Source organism: Pristis pectinata, chromosome 43 (genome assembly GCF_009764475.1).
Source record: "Pristis pectinata isolate sPriPec2 chromosome 43, sPriPec2.1.pri, whole genome shotgun sequence".
NCBI classification, from domain to species: Eukaryota; Metazoa; Chordata; class Chondrichthyes; order Rhinopristiformes; family Pristidae; genus Pristis; species Pristis pectinata.
In genome coordinates, this window is record NC_067446.1 from 2,857,633 (window position 1) to 2,874,353 (window position 16,721).

Genomic DNA, 16,721 nt, shown 5'->3' on the forward strand with positions numbered 1-16,721 from the left:
TACAGGAGACGCTGCCTCAAGAAGGCAACATCCGTCGTCAAAGATCCCCCCACCATCCGGGCCGTGCCGTCCCGTCGGGCAGGAGGTACAGAAGCCTGGGCAGTGGAGGGCATTGAATTCTCCGGCTTCCAGCGACCTGCTCCCCCCTCCCCCCCCCCCGTCTCCTCCTGATCTCCCCAGTTCCTCCTACACCCGCCCCCCTCCCCGTCACCCCGTCTCTTTACCCCTCCTCCATCCCCTGCATCTACCCATTGCCCACACACACGCCCCTCCCTCTGGGTCCCGTTCCCACCTGCCCTCCATAATTTGGTTCTACACCCCGCCTTCCTCTCCTGCCAGGTCCCACCATCTGTAACCCCCGTGCCACCTCCCAGTCACTATTCCCACCCTCTCCCCCCCTCCTCCTCCTCACCTGGATCCACCTATCGCCTGCCAGCTCTTGTTCCCCCTCTATCTTTCAGTTTACCCTTGACAAACCTCTGCAGATTTACTGTCGGGAGTGTCCTGACCTGGTCTGGGACGGGGGTTCGAACGCGCAGGAAGCTGCAGACTCAGCCCCAATACGTCAGGGGCACATCCCTCCCCACTGTCGGGAGTATCTACAGGAGACGCTGCCTCAGGAAGGCAACGTCCATCGTCAAAGATCCCCCCACCATCCGGGCCGTGCCGTCCCGTCCCGTCGGGCAGGAGGTACAGAAGCCTGAAGTCCCCACACCACCAGGTTCAGGAACAGCGACTTCCCTTCAACCATTCGGTTCTTGAACTGACCTGCACAATCACGACAGTTTAGCAAAACCATTATCACTCTGCACAAAATAATAGAACAATTTTTGTTCTAATTGTGTTCTTATAAAAAATTGTTTTATGTTTTTCTTGTGAATGCTGCTTATCTGACGCTCTGTGCCTGTGATGCTGCTGCAAGTAAGTTTTTCACTGCACCCGTGCATCTGACAACGAACCCGACTTTGACCGGCGAAGGCTCTCGATCCAAGAAGTTGACCGTCCATTTCCCTCCACGGATTTCCTCTGGAGGCTAAAGAAATTCGGTTTGTCGCCTTTGACACTCACCAACTTTTACCGATGCACCATAGAAAGCATCCTGTCTGGATGTATCACAGCTCGGTACGGCAACTGCTCTGCCCGGGACCGCAAGAAACCGCAGAGAGTTGTGGACACAGCCCAGCGCGTCACGGACGCCAACCTCCCTTCCTTGGACTCTTTACCTTTCGTTGTCTTGGTGAAGCAGCCAGAATAATCAAAGACCCCACCCACCCGGGTCATTCTCTCTTCTCTCCTCTACCATCGGGTAGAAGATACAGGAGCCTGAGGGCACGGACCACCAGGCTTAAGGACAGCTTCTACCCCACTGTGATAAGACTATTCAACGGTTCCCTTATACGATGAGATGGACTCTGACCTCACGATCTACCTTGTTGTGACCTTGCACCTTATTGCACTGCACTTTCTCTGTAGCTGTGACACTTTACTCTGCACTGTTATTGTTTTTACCTGTACTACCTCAATGCACTCTGTACTACCTCAATGTAACTGCACTGTGTGATGAATTGACCTGTACAATCGGTTTGTAAGTTTTTCACTGTACCTCGGTACAAGTGACAATAATAAACCAATACCAATACTGCCTGACCTCCTCCAGCACCTCCCGTGCGTTGCTCTGGATTCCCCAGCATCAGTAGTCTCTCGTGACTCCTTTTTGTGAATGAACAGGACCGTCCATAGAGCACAGAACTGGCCGACTCAGAGATATGGTTTGCAGTCATGATCACGTTACGTTCTCGTCTGCATTGGCCAGACGCCAAACCAAGTGTCAGACATCGTCAGACGAGATATCTTGCACTAATTGTGACTGATGGCAAGATAGTGCAGGCCAGACTCATGGCGTCACCGTAACACATCAAATAAGCCCATGACAATGTTTGATTGGGCAATTCGCATAGTTAGCCCTCAGGGATCTGTTCTGGGACAATTAACTCTGTGATTTTTATTAATGACCTGGATGAGGAAGTGGAGGGGTGGGTTAGTAAGTTTGCTGATGACGCAAAGGTTGGGGGTGTTGTGGATAGTGTGGCGGGCTGTCAGAGGTTACAGCGGGACATAGATGGGCTGAGAAGTGGCAGATGCAGTTCAACCCAGATAAGCGTGAAGTGGTTCATTCTGGTAGGTCAAATATGATGGCAGAGTATAGTATTAATGGTAGGACTCTTGGCAGTGTGGAGGATCAGAGGGATCTTGGGGTCCGAGTCCATAGGACGCTCAAAGCGGCTGCACAGGTTGACTCTGTGGTTAAAAAGGCATACGGTGTATTGTCCTTCATCAATCATGGAATTGAATTTAAGAGCCGAGAGGTAATGTTGCAGCTGTATAGGACCCTGGTCAGACCCCACTTGGAGTACTGTACTCAGTTCTGGTCGCCTCACTACAGGATGTGGAAGCCATAGAGAGGGTGCAGGGGAGATTTACAAGGATGCTGCCTGGATTGGGGAGCGTGCCTTATGAAAGCAGGTTGAGTGAACTCAGCCTTTTCTCCTTGGAGCGACAGAGGATGAGGGGGGACCTGATAGAGGTGTATAAGATGATGAGAGGCATTGATCATGTGGATAGTCAGAGACTTATTCCCAGGGTGAAAATGGCTAACATGAGGGGACATAATTTTAAGGTGATTAGAGGTAAGTATTTTTTTTACACACAGAGTGGTGGGTGTGTGGAACGCACTGCTGGCGGAGGTTGTGGGGGCAGATACATTAGGGACATTTAAAAGACTCTTAGGTAGACACATGAATGATAGAAAAATGGAGGGCTCTGTGGGAGGGAAGGGTGAGATAGATCTTAGAGCAGGATGTCGGCACAACATCATGGGCTGAAGGGCCTGTACTGAGCTGTAATGTTGTGTGTTGTATCTGGCTGCATCACAGCTTGGTACAGCAACTGCTCTGCCCGAGACCACAAGAAACTGCAGAGTTGTGGACACAGCTCAGCACATCACGGAAACTAGCTTCCCCTCCACAGACACTGGCTACACCTTGCTGTCTCGGTAAAGCAGCCAACATAATCAATGATCCCTCCCTCCCCTTCCATTGGGCAGAAGATACAAAAGCTTGAAAGCACGCACCACCAGGCCCAAGGACAGCTTTTATCCCACTGTTATCAGACCCTTGAACAGACCTCTTCTACGATAAAAACAAACTCTTGATCTCACAGTCAGGCAGGAGGTACAGAAGCCTGAAGTCCCCACACCACCAGGTTCAGGAACAGCTACTTCCCTTCAACCATTCAGTTCTTGAACTGACCGGCACACCCCTAATCACTGCCTCAGTACAGCAACACCTTGAATACTTTGCACTAACATGGACCTTGTTTTTGATTTGTTCAAATTGTGTTCTTCCTTGTAAAAATTGTGTGCAATTCTTTTTCTTGTGAATGCCGTTTCTCTGATGCTCTGCGCCCACGATGCTGCTGCAAGTAAGTTTTTCATCGCACCCGTGGACTTGTGCATCCGACCGTAAACTGACTTTACCTTGTCGTGACGCTAGCACCTCATCGTCCACCTGCATTTTCTCTGTAACACTCTAGTCTGCATTATTTGATTTCCCCTTTGTACAAGTTCGGCGTACGTAGGTTTTGAAATGATCTGCATGGACAGCATGAAGCTTTTCACTACATTTCAGTACGCGACAATAATTACTTTGCCCCAACTCAGGTGTTTGAACATTCAGAGGTGCCTTATCAGAGTGTGATCCCACTGTAGGTACGTACATCCAATTGAACCATGTGTCAGACTCAAAATATTGAAGCAAGCAACGTCATTGTAGCTGCTGACACTGTATTGAATCATGTGCCAGTATCATTGTGCTTAAGGGTATAAAAACAATGTACTTCAAGTTTTGGGAGATTCTGTTCAGAGGGTCTTCAGGAAGAGTGCCTGGTTGTCAAAGTGAATAAAGCCCTTTTTTTGTTAATAAACCAGTTTCAGTGACTCTGTTCACAGGTCGGACGGTGTCCGTGGGGAAAACTAGACAGGCTATTCTGTCTGGGGACTGTACTCGCAAGGCAAAAGGTGAGAGAGGGCATTTGTTTGGAGCCTTCTCCCTCACTACATGAAGGATGAGGCCAACGGGAAGGACTTGCCCCCAGGAGAGAGAGGGCTGTTGGAATCATGGGCGTTCCTGGCAGGCACCTGCCTTGGCTCCAACCTCAGTCAGTTTCCCCAAACCAGACTGCTTGGGGGCTGCATCCTCCTGGCCGCGCGCTGTTCCAAGCCCGCACTCCCTCGCTCCTCCTTTCCCCTAGGCACAGGAGGGGGAGCTGGAGGCTCTGGGTCACACGCAGGGACGAGCAGATAAACCCACCGCCAGCGACACAGCAGGAAGTAAAGCCAGAGACTGGGTAAGCAATCTTAGGCACGCTGCCCCACACAGTCAAATAGCCCAGTTATGGTACAACTGGCCATAGCTGGAGCACTGTGCACAGTTCTGGTCACCACACTATAGGCAGGAGGGGAGTGCACTGGAGAGGATGCAGAGGAGATTCCCCAGGACGGTGCCCGGGATGGGACATTCCAGTTACTGGGAGAGAGCAGAGATACTGGGTCTGTTCTCCCTGGGGCAGAGGAGGCTGGGGGGGGGGACCTGACAGAGGTGTACAAAATGATGAAGGGGCAGAGATCAGGTGGGGAGGGGGAAACTTATCCCCATGGCAGAGGTGTCTAAACCCAGAGGGCATGGGTTTAGGGTGAGGGGCGCAGAGGGGATCTGAGGGGGAATTATTTCCCCCTGGGGGGGGGGGAATTGGAATCTGGGACACACTGCCTGACGGGGTGGTGGAGGCAGAGACTCTCACAACGTTGAAGTAGTGTCCAGATGGGCACTGGAACGGCCAAGGGAGAGAAGGGGATGGACCCGGGGCTGGAGAGTGGGATTGGCATAGGTAGGGTTGGCACAGACATGCCCGGCGTGCAAGGAGGTCACAGCGACTAAATGACGGCTCATCTAAATTCCATTTTATTTCATACCAGCCACAAACTAAGTGCATTCTCAAAAATTTGTGTATTGTTTCCATGGTAATATCTTAAACCGGTCTTGAATAATAATAAAGACCTCCCCTTGGCTGACATCCCGGAGTTTGCTTACACTAATTCCCCCCTAAACCCAAGGTCAGAACAAATACAGGGGGCTGGGGTCGCAAGCTGGAAAGCCAATACAGTTTTCTCTCTCTCTCTCTCTCACACACGCACTCACACACACGCACAAACTATGCACACGATTACGTGATCGTTCTGGCCACATTTCCCCCTCCTGCTCTCTCTCAAGATCCACGTGGTAAAACTACAGCCAATTCACTAGGTACACCGCTAACGTGATAAACACAGAAAAAAAAGGGGGTGGGGCGGGGCGGGGGAGAGATGCAAGTTTCTCGGCACCGATTGAAGGCGGAAGGGCGTGCCCTCTCTCTCTCTTCTCCCTCCCCCCCATACCTCCAGTGGCTCACCCACACCCCCGGCACCCAAGGGCATCTGTAACAGTTAAATTAAAGGAGGGGGGAGGGGATTTGGAGCGGGGAGGGAGCGTCGATGGCCGGACAGGGGAGGTTGGGGGGGGGGGTCCTGGATTCCATGGCGGGAAGAAAAGGAGGGCGGGTGTGGAATGGTCTCAGCTACAGTGTAATAGCATGCTAAACCCTATAACGACAGGCTCTTGGGGAGGGGGGGAATGGAGGGGGGGGATACAGTGGTGGGAGAAGAAAAGGGAGAGGACACCCACAAACCTCAGGAGCTGCGCGAAGGGTTCATGCTCGAGATTCGCCCGCCCAAGCCCGCTCCGGCGAACCTTCCTGACCCTCCCTGCCCTCCTGCCCGCTCAACGCATGGTGTATCGCACGTAGGGGACCTCCACGTCCTCATCATTCTCGTCGTTGCAGCACAGCTCAAAGACCAGTGCCTTCACGTGCTTGCCGATCTTCTTCTTGGAGACTTTGGTGACGATCTCAGTCATCCTGGAGTTGGGGGGTGGGAGAGACAAAGGTCAGACTGCACAATGAGGCATTGGGGTGGGACAGTGATCGACCGAGCGAGAGTGAAAGCGAGAAAGGGTGAGGGGGTGTGGAGCTTTGACACCTGGGTCCTAAGCAGGGAGCGAAAGGGACTAGGGGATGACTGCGAGGTTAGACAGCAGAGGTGTAGGGGCTGGGGAGGTGTGACAGAGGGGGGGGGCCATAGGGGGGTCAAGGAGACGGGGAGGAGTGTAGGGGCCAGAGGGGGTCATGAGGACGCAGAGGGGTATAGGGGCTGGGGGGGTGGGTCCCGGAGATGGGGATGGACGGTGGGGGGGACGGACGGTGGGGGGGTCACAGAGACAGGGAGGGGTGTAGGGGCTGGTGGTGGTGGTGGTGGTGGGGTCACAGAGAGAGAGGGCACAGGGGCTGGGGTGGGGGGTGGTCACAGGATTGAACCCACCTCCAGCTGCGATCCAACTCTGTCCTCTTCACAGAGGCAACACGGAACTGGGGAAAACAAGGTGGGGGGGTAGAAGAAGGGGCAGACTGTTCGAACAGTCCCGTCAGGAAAGAAGGGGGGAAAACGCGCTGGGACTGGTCCCTCTGCAAGGGTGGGAGGGCGCCCCAGAACTCCAAAGGTGGGTGAATCTGACAGTGGGGGGGAGAAGCGACCTGGGTAAGCGGCAGAGGGGGACAGGACAGGAGGAGGGGCCGAACGGCTGGCATTTCCATACGTACGGCTGCTCGATCCTCTCCTTGAGCTTGGCAGCAGGCATGAAGAAGGAGTAGAGCATCGAGACCCCCTGCGACAGCATCGTGATCTCCAGCTTGTGCTCGTTCTGTTGGTTTGAAGGGGTTAAAGGGAATATATTGAGAGAGACTGAGGCATAAAACCACCCTCCCCTTCCCTGCGGACAAACCACGCCCCAAATAAACCCCAAAATCGGAATCTCGGGATCCTCTGGCTCAAAGAAGAGGGAGGGGTTACGGTCAGTGGCTTTCATTGGCCACAGGGCTCAGATCATGGAATTGGGTGCACCCCCCTCCCCCGGTCGAGCCTCAAATCTGGGGTAGGGTGGGCTATGAGGGCAGGGGTGGCTGGGGGGGAGCCAAGTGTTTTGGGCCGGGGGAGACCAGGACTACAGATCGGATGAGTCATGGACGGAGCATAGTGTGGCTGCATGGAAGCAGGCCCTTCAGCCCACTCAATCCGTGCCAGCCCTCGACCATTCATTTACATCGATTGACATTTGATTCTCCCCATATCCCCATCGATCTGCGCCCCCCCCCCCCCCACCCTCCCAGTCATTGACTTCAGAAGTAGGGCTGCGTGCTCGCCCCGTCTGTATCAGCGGTGCCGAAGTGGAGATGGTTCAGAGCTTCCTGGGTATAAATATCGCCAACAACTTGTCCTGGTCCAATCACGTGGGTGTTAGATAAGAAAGCTCACCAGTGCCTCCACTTCCTCAGAAGACTAAGGAAATTTGGCATGTCCCTGTTGACCCTCACCGATTTTTATTGATGCACCACAGAAAGCATCCTATCTCGATGCATCGTGGCTTGCAGTCTGCCTGGGACTGCAAGAAACCGCAGAGAGTTGTGGACATAGCCCAGCACATCACGGAAACCAGCCTCCCCTCCGTGGACTCTGTCTACACTTCCCGCTGCCTCGGGAAAGCAGGCAATGTAATCAAGGACCCCTCCCACCCTGGACATTCTCTCTTCTCCTCCCTCCCGTAGGGCAATAGATACAAAAGCCTGAAAGCATGTACCACCAGGCTCAAGGACAGCTTCTATCCCGCTGTTATCAGACCCTTGAGCAGACGCCATGTACAATAAAAGTGAGCTCTTGATCTCTCAATCTACTTCGTCGTAGCCCCTGCACCTTATTGTCTGCCTGCACTCTCTCTGTAACTGTTACACTATAATTCTGCATTGTTTTCCTTTTGTACTACCTTGATGTACTTATGTATGGAATGATCTGTCCGGATGGCACACAAACAAAAGCTTTTCACTGTGTCTCACTCAATACATCTGAAAATAATAAACTAATTAACCCATACACTTGGGGTGGGGGGAGATTTACAGTGGTTAATTAACACACCAACCCCGCACATCGTTGGGACATGGGGAGGAAACCAGAGTATGGGGGGGACGACCCACACGGTCACATGGAGAACATGCAAACTCCACGCACAGACAGCACCGGAGGTTGGGATCGAACCTGGATCACTGGAGGAGGGAAAGAAAGGGGGGGGGGGGGTGGTTCCCGGAGCTATAACCCCATGCCTCCAACACACTCACCTTAAAGTAATCCAGGAACTGCTTTAGGGTCATCTCCTCCCCACTGTGCTTGACGCCTGTCACTTCGAAACGGTCCCACAGTGTCCACTCTTTGTCGTAGTACTGGAGGGGGGTTGGGGGTTTAAAAAAACAGGTGAGGGGGTCCGGCAGACTCTGGGCATCCCGGGACAGACTGATGCGGCTGTACCGCAGACTATTACCATGCCCACAACCCCCCCCCCCCCTTTGCAAGCAGGACGCCTGTGGACCCCTTTCTCCCGCTACATCCCACCCAAGGCTCAGTGACACCTCTACACCACCCCCCCCCCCAAAATCAGGGCCCTGTGACACAACCCACCTCCCACTGCTGCTCATAAACCACCCCCGCCCCCCCAGATGAGGGAGGGGGAGAGAAAAGGACAATAACCACCCCAGCCCTCCCATCGGTAAGACCCAACCCCGGTTGAGAAGAACAGCCGGTGACTCCGACGATGGGGGGGGGGGGGGGGGGGGGGGGGGGGAAAAAAAAAAAAAATCGCCCCACCTGTACAGGGCATGCCTATTGGCAGGCTTCTGTTCCCACCACCTCGAAAGGACTGCCTTCACACCCCCTCCCACCGATGCCCCTCCCTCTGCAGCGACACCCCCCTCACCGTGTGCTTCGGCGCGGCAATGGGCTCGGAGAAGCCGAAGAAGGGCAGGGCCAGGTTGAGGAAGCCGTTCTTGAAGGACTCCAGCTTCCTCTTGCCCAGGACGATCTTGAACAGCTCCAGGCACACCAGCCCCACCACAGCTGCGGTGGTCGTGGCGATGGCTGGGATGATCTTGCCGGCAATTAGCTTGCTCTGCGGCGGTGGGGGGAGAAAGAGAAAGAGAGATGGTCAGAGACCAGGGCCAGTACCAGACCTCCTTCCCCTCCCAGCTCACAGAACAAGCCCCATCGGCCAAGGATATCTGTGCCGAATTAACCCAACCCCTTCTGCCTGCACGTGATCCCCATCCCTCCATATTTGTATCTGTCTAACAGCCTCTGAAATGCCTCTCTCTCTGGCAGCCTGTTCCAGGCACCCACCACTCAAAGGTAATTACCCCACACGCCTCCTTTAAACTTTCCCCCCTCTCACCTCAAATGCATGCCCTCTAGTATTTGATATATCCACCCTGAGCAAGAGAGACTGTCTACCCTCTCTATTTTATAAACTTTTAACAGGCCTCCGCCACTCCAGAGAAAACAACCCAGTTTGTCCAACCTCTCCTTGCAGCTCATGCTCTCTAATCCAGGCAGTGTCCTGCTGAACCTCTACTGCGCTCTCCAAAGCCCCTACACCCTTCCTGTAACAGGGCGACCAGAACTGCACTCAACACGCCAAGTGCTGGCGAAACAGAGTTTTATACAGCTGCAACGCGACTTCTTTCACTCAACACCCCAACCAATGAAGGCGAGCGTGCCGTACGCCTTCTTTACCGCCCTGTCTACTTGTGTGGCCACTTTCAGTGAGCGATGGACCATGACCCCAAGATCCCTCTGTACATCAATGCTGTTAAGGCTCCTGCTATACTTGACCTCCCCAAGTACAACACCTCACACTTGCCTGGACTAAACTCCATCTGCCACTTCTCTGCCCATATCTGTAATGAATCTACATACTGCTGTATCCTGTGACATCCTTCTATACCATCCACAACTCCTCCAATCTCTGTGGCGTCCGCAAACCTACTAACCCATCTACATCATCATCCAAGTCATTTATATACATCACCAGATGTCCCAAGGACTCATCCCTGCCACTGGTCACAGATCTCCAGCTAAAACACCCCCCTCACCACAACCGAGTCCTGATGAAGGGTCCCGACCCGAAACATCGACTGTTGATTTCTCTCCATGGATGCTGCCTGACCTGCTGAGTTCCTCCAGCACTGTGCGTGTGTTCCTCCACCACAACCCTCTGGATTTGGAATTGGCTTGGCAACAGAGGACAAACTACCACGTCGCCATGCATCCCACTTCTAACCACCCGGATCAGCCCACCCCACCCTCAATCACCACCTCAAAGATCTCCCACCCATCCCCATATCTGCCGCTCACCTTGTGCCTGTCAGCTGGCGGAATGTCGTAGTTCTCAGCTCGGAGATTGGAAGCGGCCACGATGAAATCCATGTGGAAATTCGTGTCGTCATCCTGGCCAGGGGTGGGGGGGAGGGAAGGGGCCAGAGGAGAGGACCATCAAAATCAAGTTCAAGTTATACCTATTGTCATTCACCCATATGCTGCAAAACGCACGGAGGAACGAAATGTCGTTTCCCCCAGACTCACACAGCAGAGGACATTCATAGAACAGAGGACATACAATAAACGCAGACAGAAAAATTGTCCAAGTACAAATGATGTAAAAAAAAATGGTATATACAGGATACAAAATTAGTGCAAAACCGAGTTGGACGAAGAAAATACAGAACTGTGTTGCACTAAGTGTATACACATGTTCAGCAGCAGCCAAAGTTCTTACGCGCCGTTGTGCAAACCAGGACTGCCAACAGGTGCATCTACAAAGCCGGCCCGCACCAGCGCGGACAACCACATGCGCCGTGACTCGAACGCGTGTGTGCTGCGGCGAGAGAGACTCTTCGGAATCCGGAGGCCACTCGACCTCACAGACAACCCAGCCTCCCACTTATTCCCTGTACTGTGGAGGGTCGTGGCTGTCACATTACAACACTGACCCCATCTGGTGGGAGGACGCACCACTGTCAACCGAGGGTTGGCTGCACACCCCCACCCACCCCCCCCCAAATCTGGGCACACTTGACCACCGGTCCCTTTGAGCTCCTTTGCACCTGGCACACTCGGGTGATTGGCCCGTTTGAACTACCTGGGCTGGACCACCCAGCCCTCCAGCAGTATAAAGAGTGCCACATGCTTGGTTCTGCCTCTTTTGTCTCCGAGGGACGCTGAGGTAAGCTGTGCACTGCTAGAGAGAAATTAGTTGGGATTCCCAGTAGCGTAGAGCTGTGCTTGCGCTGATTCGAGGGGCAGCAGGTATCGTATTGACTGTTCCTTGATTGTATGTACCCAGTTCATTGTGTATCTTACCCTTGTTGTGATTCCCCCACACTCGCTATCACCAGTGCACGTGTGTGGGTGTTATCCCCATTTTCTTTTCCCCGTGTTTGTCTTTGTAAATAAATCATTTTAACTCCAAAGACTGTGTCCAGAGTCCTTGCCCTTTGAGACCTTTCGAACTTGTTTCACAACACCACCCCCCCCCCCCCCCCCTGCATTACCTATCTTCACACACTCCCATCAACTCTTCCCCCACCCCCACAGGATTCTAACCCTCACAGATACAGATTAGTTTGTCACACACAGCAGGGGTGCGATGCAAGTCCTTGCTTGTGTGAAGCTCTCAGAGTGAGCAGTGTGCATGGTAATAATGAATACAACAACCAGTACAGTGATGAGCGCAAGACAGCAGAATGGTGTGAAGACTGTCGGGCAAAACGAGATGCTAAAAAAAAATAACGGACTAAGCGGGAAAGGTGGAGTCGAATCTGAGAATGTGGCAGCACGCCTGGGAAGGGGATGTTAGAGAGATGATTGGTTCAGAAGTCTGAGAGCAGTGGGGGAAGAAGAGTTTGGTTGCAGTGAGGGACCCTGGGAGGGACGTGGGAGGGAACTGCAGCACCCACACAGTCACAGGGAGAACATGCAGACTCCACACACACACACACACACAGAGCCAGAGGTCGAGCTGAACTGCAGACAAGCGCCTCGAGGATCCCCCCCCTCCCTGGTACCTTTTCAAACTCGATAGGGTACATTCGGAAGGTGGCGAGGGCCTCCAAGGAAGGAAGGGTGGTCTTCAGCTCCTCCAGGCGGCTGTCATCTGCAACAAAACACCAAGCCGGTGAGCTGGGGGGAGAAAGGGGAGCTCCTCGTCGCCAGTGGATCTTCCTCAGAACCTTGCGCCGCGCTGTCCTGTACTAAAAGGCGCAAAGACCCCTCCATGCTTTTACCGTAACCCTTTCTATCCAGAAACCGCCTTAACACATAGTCTCTGCCTCCCACAAGCCCTTCGGTCCACCACGTCCGTGATAGCCAAATGCACCGATACCCGCCCTATCCCCCAGCACTGGGTCCGATGAACCCACCAACCCCGCATGTTCGTTGGGACATGGTAGCAGACTGGTGCACCCGGGGGGAAGCCCCACGTGGTCTCAGGGAGAATTCTGTTCAACATTGCCATGGATCCCCTTATTAGTACACTAGAAACATCGCAGCAAAGGAGTCGAAATTATAACGTCCAGTGGAAGATCAAGACACACATACAGACAGAGGTCAGGACTGAACCCGTGTCTCCAGTGCAACGGGGTAGTGGCTTTACCCTTGTGTGAAACAAGTGAAGAAAAACAATAAAACCATCAACCAGGTTCAGCAAGGTGTTGTTCAGAACGTTGTATCAGAGCACTTCAAAAATCACGAGGCTCGTTGGGGGGGGCAGGGGATCAGTCAATGCAGTATATTTGGACGTGATACTCTTTGGGGACTGCATTCAGGAGGGTGAAGGGTACAGGGAAGATTTCCTGAGCATTGTTTTGTTCAGTGCCACCCCCAGCTGCTGAAGAGGCCACAGAGGAAGAACTGAACCAGAGGACAAGGTGGCAGTGCCGAGAGAACTGTGCCCTCACATCCACCGCACCCGTGCCTTCCCCACACCTCGTCGTCGTCCCCTCCGAACTTTGGGGTCTCGCTACCTGACCACAAAGGAGTGGCCCCCTCACCGTCACCATGGGCAGGGGATGCTGCACTCGATGGGAGTTCAGGAGGACGACAAGACACAGGAGCAGAACCAGGCCATTCGGCCCAGAATCTGCTCTGCCATTCAATGGTGGCTGCTTTACTTTCCCCTCAACCCCGTTCTCCTGCCTTCTCCCCTTAACCTTTGACGCCCTCACTAATCAAGAACCTATCAACCTCCGCTTTAAATACACCCAATGACTTGGCCTCCACAGCCGTCCGTGGCAACGAATTCCACAGATTCAACGCTCTCTGGCTAAAGAAATTCCTCCTCATCTCTGTCCTAAAGGGAAGTCCTATTCTGAGGTTGTGCCCTCTGGTCCTGGACTCTCCCACTACCGGAAACATCGGAGGAGATCTTACTGAAACCTACCAGATACTGTAAGGACTGGATAGAGTGGACGTGGAGAGGCCATTTCCGTTAGGAGAGTCCAGTATCCAAGGGCACAGCCTCAGAATAAAGGGACATCCCTTTAGAACTGAGATGAGGAGGAATTCCTTCAGCCAGAGGGAGGCGAATCTGTGGAATTCGCTGCCACAGACGGCTGTGGAGGCCAAGTCATTGGGTGTATTTAAGGCAGAGACTGGTAGGTTCTTGATTGGTCACAGATTAAGGGGAGAAGGTGGGAGAATGGAGCTAATAAAGAAATCAGCCATGATTAAATGGCGGAGCAGACTCCATGGGCTGAATGGCCTGATTCTGCTCCTGTGTCTTATGGGGGAAAACAGGGAGGGGCTGGGAGTCTAAAAACCCCATCTGAGGGTGATTTAGCCTGGCAGATAGAAATAAGGGGCTGTTACATTGGGGACGGGGGAAGCCTTTCACTTGCGTCACCCTCAAACAGACGAATCATCCATCACCTCTCTTATGACCTCAGCGGCAAAGGTACAAGCGCCACCTGCCCCCTCCAGCGGGGAACCTCGGGGTGGGGGAGGTAGTACCACTCACCGACTGACGCGTTGGAGTTCTGGAGATCCTGGTCGGAGACATGGATCTTGACGCCGGACTTGGGGGTGAAAGTCGGCACTTTGACCCCCTTGAGGATCTCGGCCACCTGGCCCACGTCCCGGGAGCCTTTGATGCCGTAGGTCTGGGCGAAGAGGTTGGCCGCGGCCACCACATAGTCCATGTGGAGGACCTGCGAATGGGGGAGGGAAGGCAGTGAGTGGAACCTTCCTAAAGCAACTCGGACGATTCATGTCACTGGGCGGGGCTAGGAGGTTTGCAAGCGACAAAAGCTGGCGCAGTTGTGGACGGCGAGGAAGGTCGCCGTGGTAAATTGGTTTATTATTGTCACGTGTGGAACACTTTGGAATATCGTACACTTTAGAAGGACAAACTCCAAGGCGGAGTACAAAGTTAATGGCAGGATTTTGGGTAGTGTGGAGGAGCAGAGGGATCTGGGGATCCATATCCACAGATCACTGGAAGTTGCCTCACAGGTGGATAGGGTAGTTAAGAAAGCTTATGGGGTGTTAGCTTTCATAAGTCAAGGGATCGAGTTTAAAAGCCGCGAGGTAATGATGCAGCTCTACAAAAAACTCTGGTTACACTACACTTGCAGAGTACAGTGTCCGGTTCTGGTCGCCTCATTATAGGAAGGATGTGGAAGCGTTGGAAAGGGTGCAGAGGAGATTTACAAGGACGCTGCCTGGATTGGGGAGCATGCTTTATGAAAACAGGTTGAGGGAACTCGGCCTTTTCTCCTTGGAGCGACGGAGGATGAGGGGGGACCTGATAGAGGTGTATAAGATGATGAGAGGCTTTTCCCCAGGGCTGAAATGGTGGCCACAAGAGGACACAGGTTTGAGGCGCGGGGAAATAGGTACAGAGGAGATGTCAGGGGTAAGCTTTGTTTACTCAAGAGAGTGGTGAGTGTGTGGAATGGGCTGCCAGCAATGGTGGTGGAGGTGGATACGATAGGGTCTTTTAAGAGACTTTTGGACAGGTGCATGGAGCTGAGAAAAATAGAGGGCTATGGGTAAGCCTAGTAATTTCTAAGGTAGGGACATGTTCAGCACAGCTTTGTGGGCCGAAGGTCCTGAATTGTGCTGTAGGTTTTCTACATTTCTAACAGCATTTAAGAGACTGTCAGACACACATGAACGTGCAGGGAATGGAGGGATGTGGATCACATGCCAGCAGAAGAGATTGAGTTTAATTCGGCATCGTGTCCGGCACAGACACCGTGGGCCGAAGGGCCTGTTCCTGTGCTGAAATATTCCATGTTAAAAACCAACAGCAAACCAATTAGGACGCGCCAGGTGGCTCTCCTGGGTCGATGGGCATGCTGTGAGCTCGCGTTCACCGTTGGAGGCCCGCCCTCTCCAATCTGGGGCCAAGACCCGGGGAGGCAGAGACCCAGAAAGCTGCAGAGACTTGCAGGGATGGGAAGACCAGGGGGGCCAGATCCGAGAGCAAGGGAGGGTGGCCGAGGTGGTGAGGGTCAGAGGTGTGTGAGATGAGGGGGAAAACGGGTAGCATGGACCGGGACCCATTTCCCCCCTCCTGGTGAGAGAGGAGGGTCAGAGATTTAAATTTCCGGGTGAAGGATGAGAGGGGGAGAGGAGGGACGATTCTTGGCGGGGGGGGGGGGGGGGGGGAGGTTTACACACAGCCAGACAGGACAGGGGCAAGAGGCAGAACAGTGGGAATTCTCCTACCCCCAGAGAGTCATGGAGGAGAGATCATGGGATTTACTTAATGCGGTAGATGATTCACTCATAGTTTTACTGGCATAGGAGGTCCGGGATGTCTGAGTGCCCCTCCTGCTGCTACGTTCTTAAGGAGCGCCCAGGGATAGAGGCGGGCTGTGACTCTCGGCGCCAGGAGAGGTCAGGGAGGGCGTCTCATTTTTTTTTGTTATTTCAACTGCTGTGTCTCAACTTTCTTGTGCTTTGGGGAGGGTGGGAGTGTGGATGTTAGCCATCTTGCGTCGATCCCCGACTCCCCCACCCCGCCAAATACTTACGTTGTGCATGTCAAACTCCAGTGGGTGAGGACACCTCTTGGGACCAGACCAGAAAGGAGTGCCAGAGGTTGTAACCTAGTTGGGGGTGGGGTGGGGGGAAAAAAAAGGATGACAGATAATTACAATCCACACACAGCACGCTGTCTGAATCTACCTGCCTGCGATGCTGCTACAAGCTGGGGTTTGGTAGGAGGAATAAAAGTGATTTTCTAGATGGGAGAGAGAATCCAGAAATCGGAGGTGCAGGAGTCCCAGTGCAAGATTCCCTCACGGTTAACTTGCAGGTTGAGTCGGTACTAAGGAAGGCAAATGCAATGAAGCTAGCATTCATTGCGAGGTCTAGAATATAAAAAAGATGTACTGCTTAGCTTTTATAAGGCGTTGGTCAGACCGCATTTGGAAATAGTGATCAATTTTGGGGCCCGTATTGAAGGAAGGATGTGCTGGCCGTGGAGAGGGGCCAGAGGAGGTTTGTAAGAATGATCACCAGAACAAAAGGGTTAACATACGAGGTGCGTTTGATGTCCCTGGGTCTGTACTCAGTGTTCAGAAGGATTGGGGGGGTGGGGAGAGGGGAATCTCATTGAAACCTACCAGACACTGAAAGGCCTGGATACAGCGGACGTGGAGAGGATGTCTCCATCAGCGGGACAGTTCAGGAT

The 16,721-nt window shown here is 53.3% G+C and overlaps 1 protein-coding gene across 8 annotated transcripts in view; it reads right to left on the bottom strand.

Moving 5' to 3' along the window:
* Positions 1 to 5,002: 5,002 nt before the first annotated feature.
* Positions 5,003 to 16,721, bottom strand: part of uba1 (ubiquitin-like modifier activating enzyme 1) — a 64,399-nt gene continuing 52,680 nt past the window's right edge. For all 8 annotated transcript variants that reach the window (XM_052009049.1, XM_052009055.1, XM_052009054.1 and 5 more), the window contains exons 19-26: positions 16,060 to 16,134; positions 14,037 to 14,226; positions 12,088 to 12,176; positions 10,379 to 10,471; positions 8,946 to 9,137; positions 8,314 to 8,415; positions 6,748 to 6,848; positions 5,003 to 6,009 (exon numbers count right to left, since the gene is read on the bottom strand). In XM_052009049.1, coding sequence (XP_051865009.1) covers positions 5,874 to 6,009; positions 6,748 to 6,848; positions 8,314 to 8,415; positions 8,946 to 9,137; positions 10,379 to 10,471; positions 12,088 to 12,176; positions 14,037 to 14,226; positions 16,060 to 16,134 — 978 coding nt within the window. In that variant the 3' untranslated portion in view covers positions 5,003 to 5,873. The remainder of the gene's footprint in view (positions 6,010 to 6,747; positions 6,849 to 8,313; positions 8,416 to 8,945; positions 9,138 to 10,378; positions 10,472 to 12,087; positions 12,177 to 14,036; positions 14,227 to 16,059; positions 16,135 to 16,721) is intronic.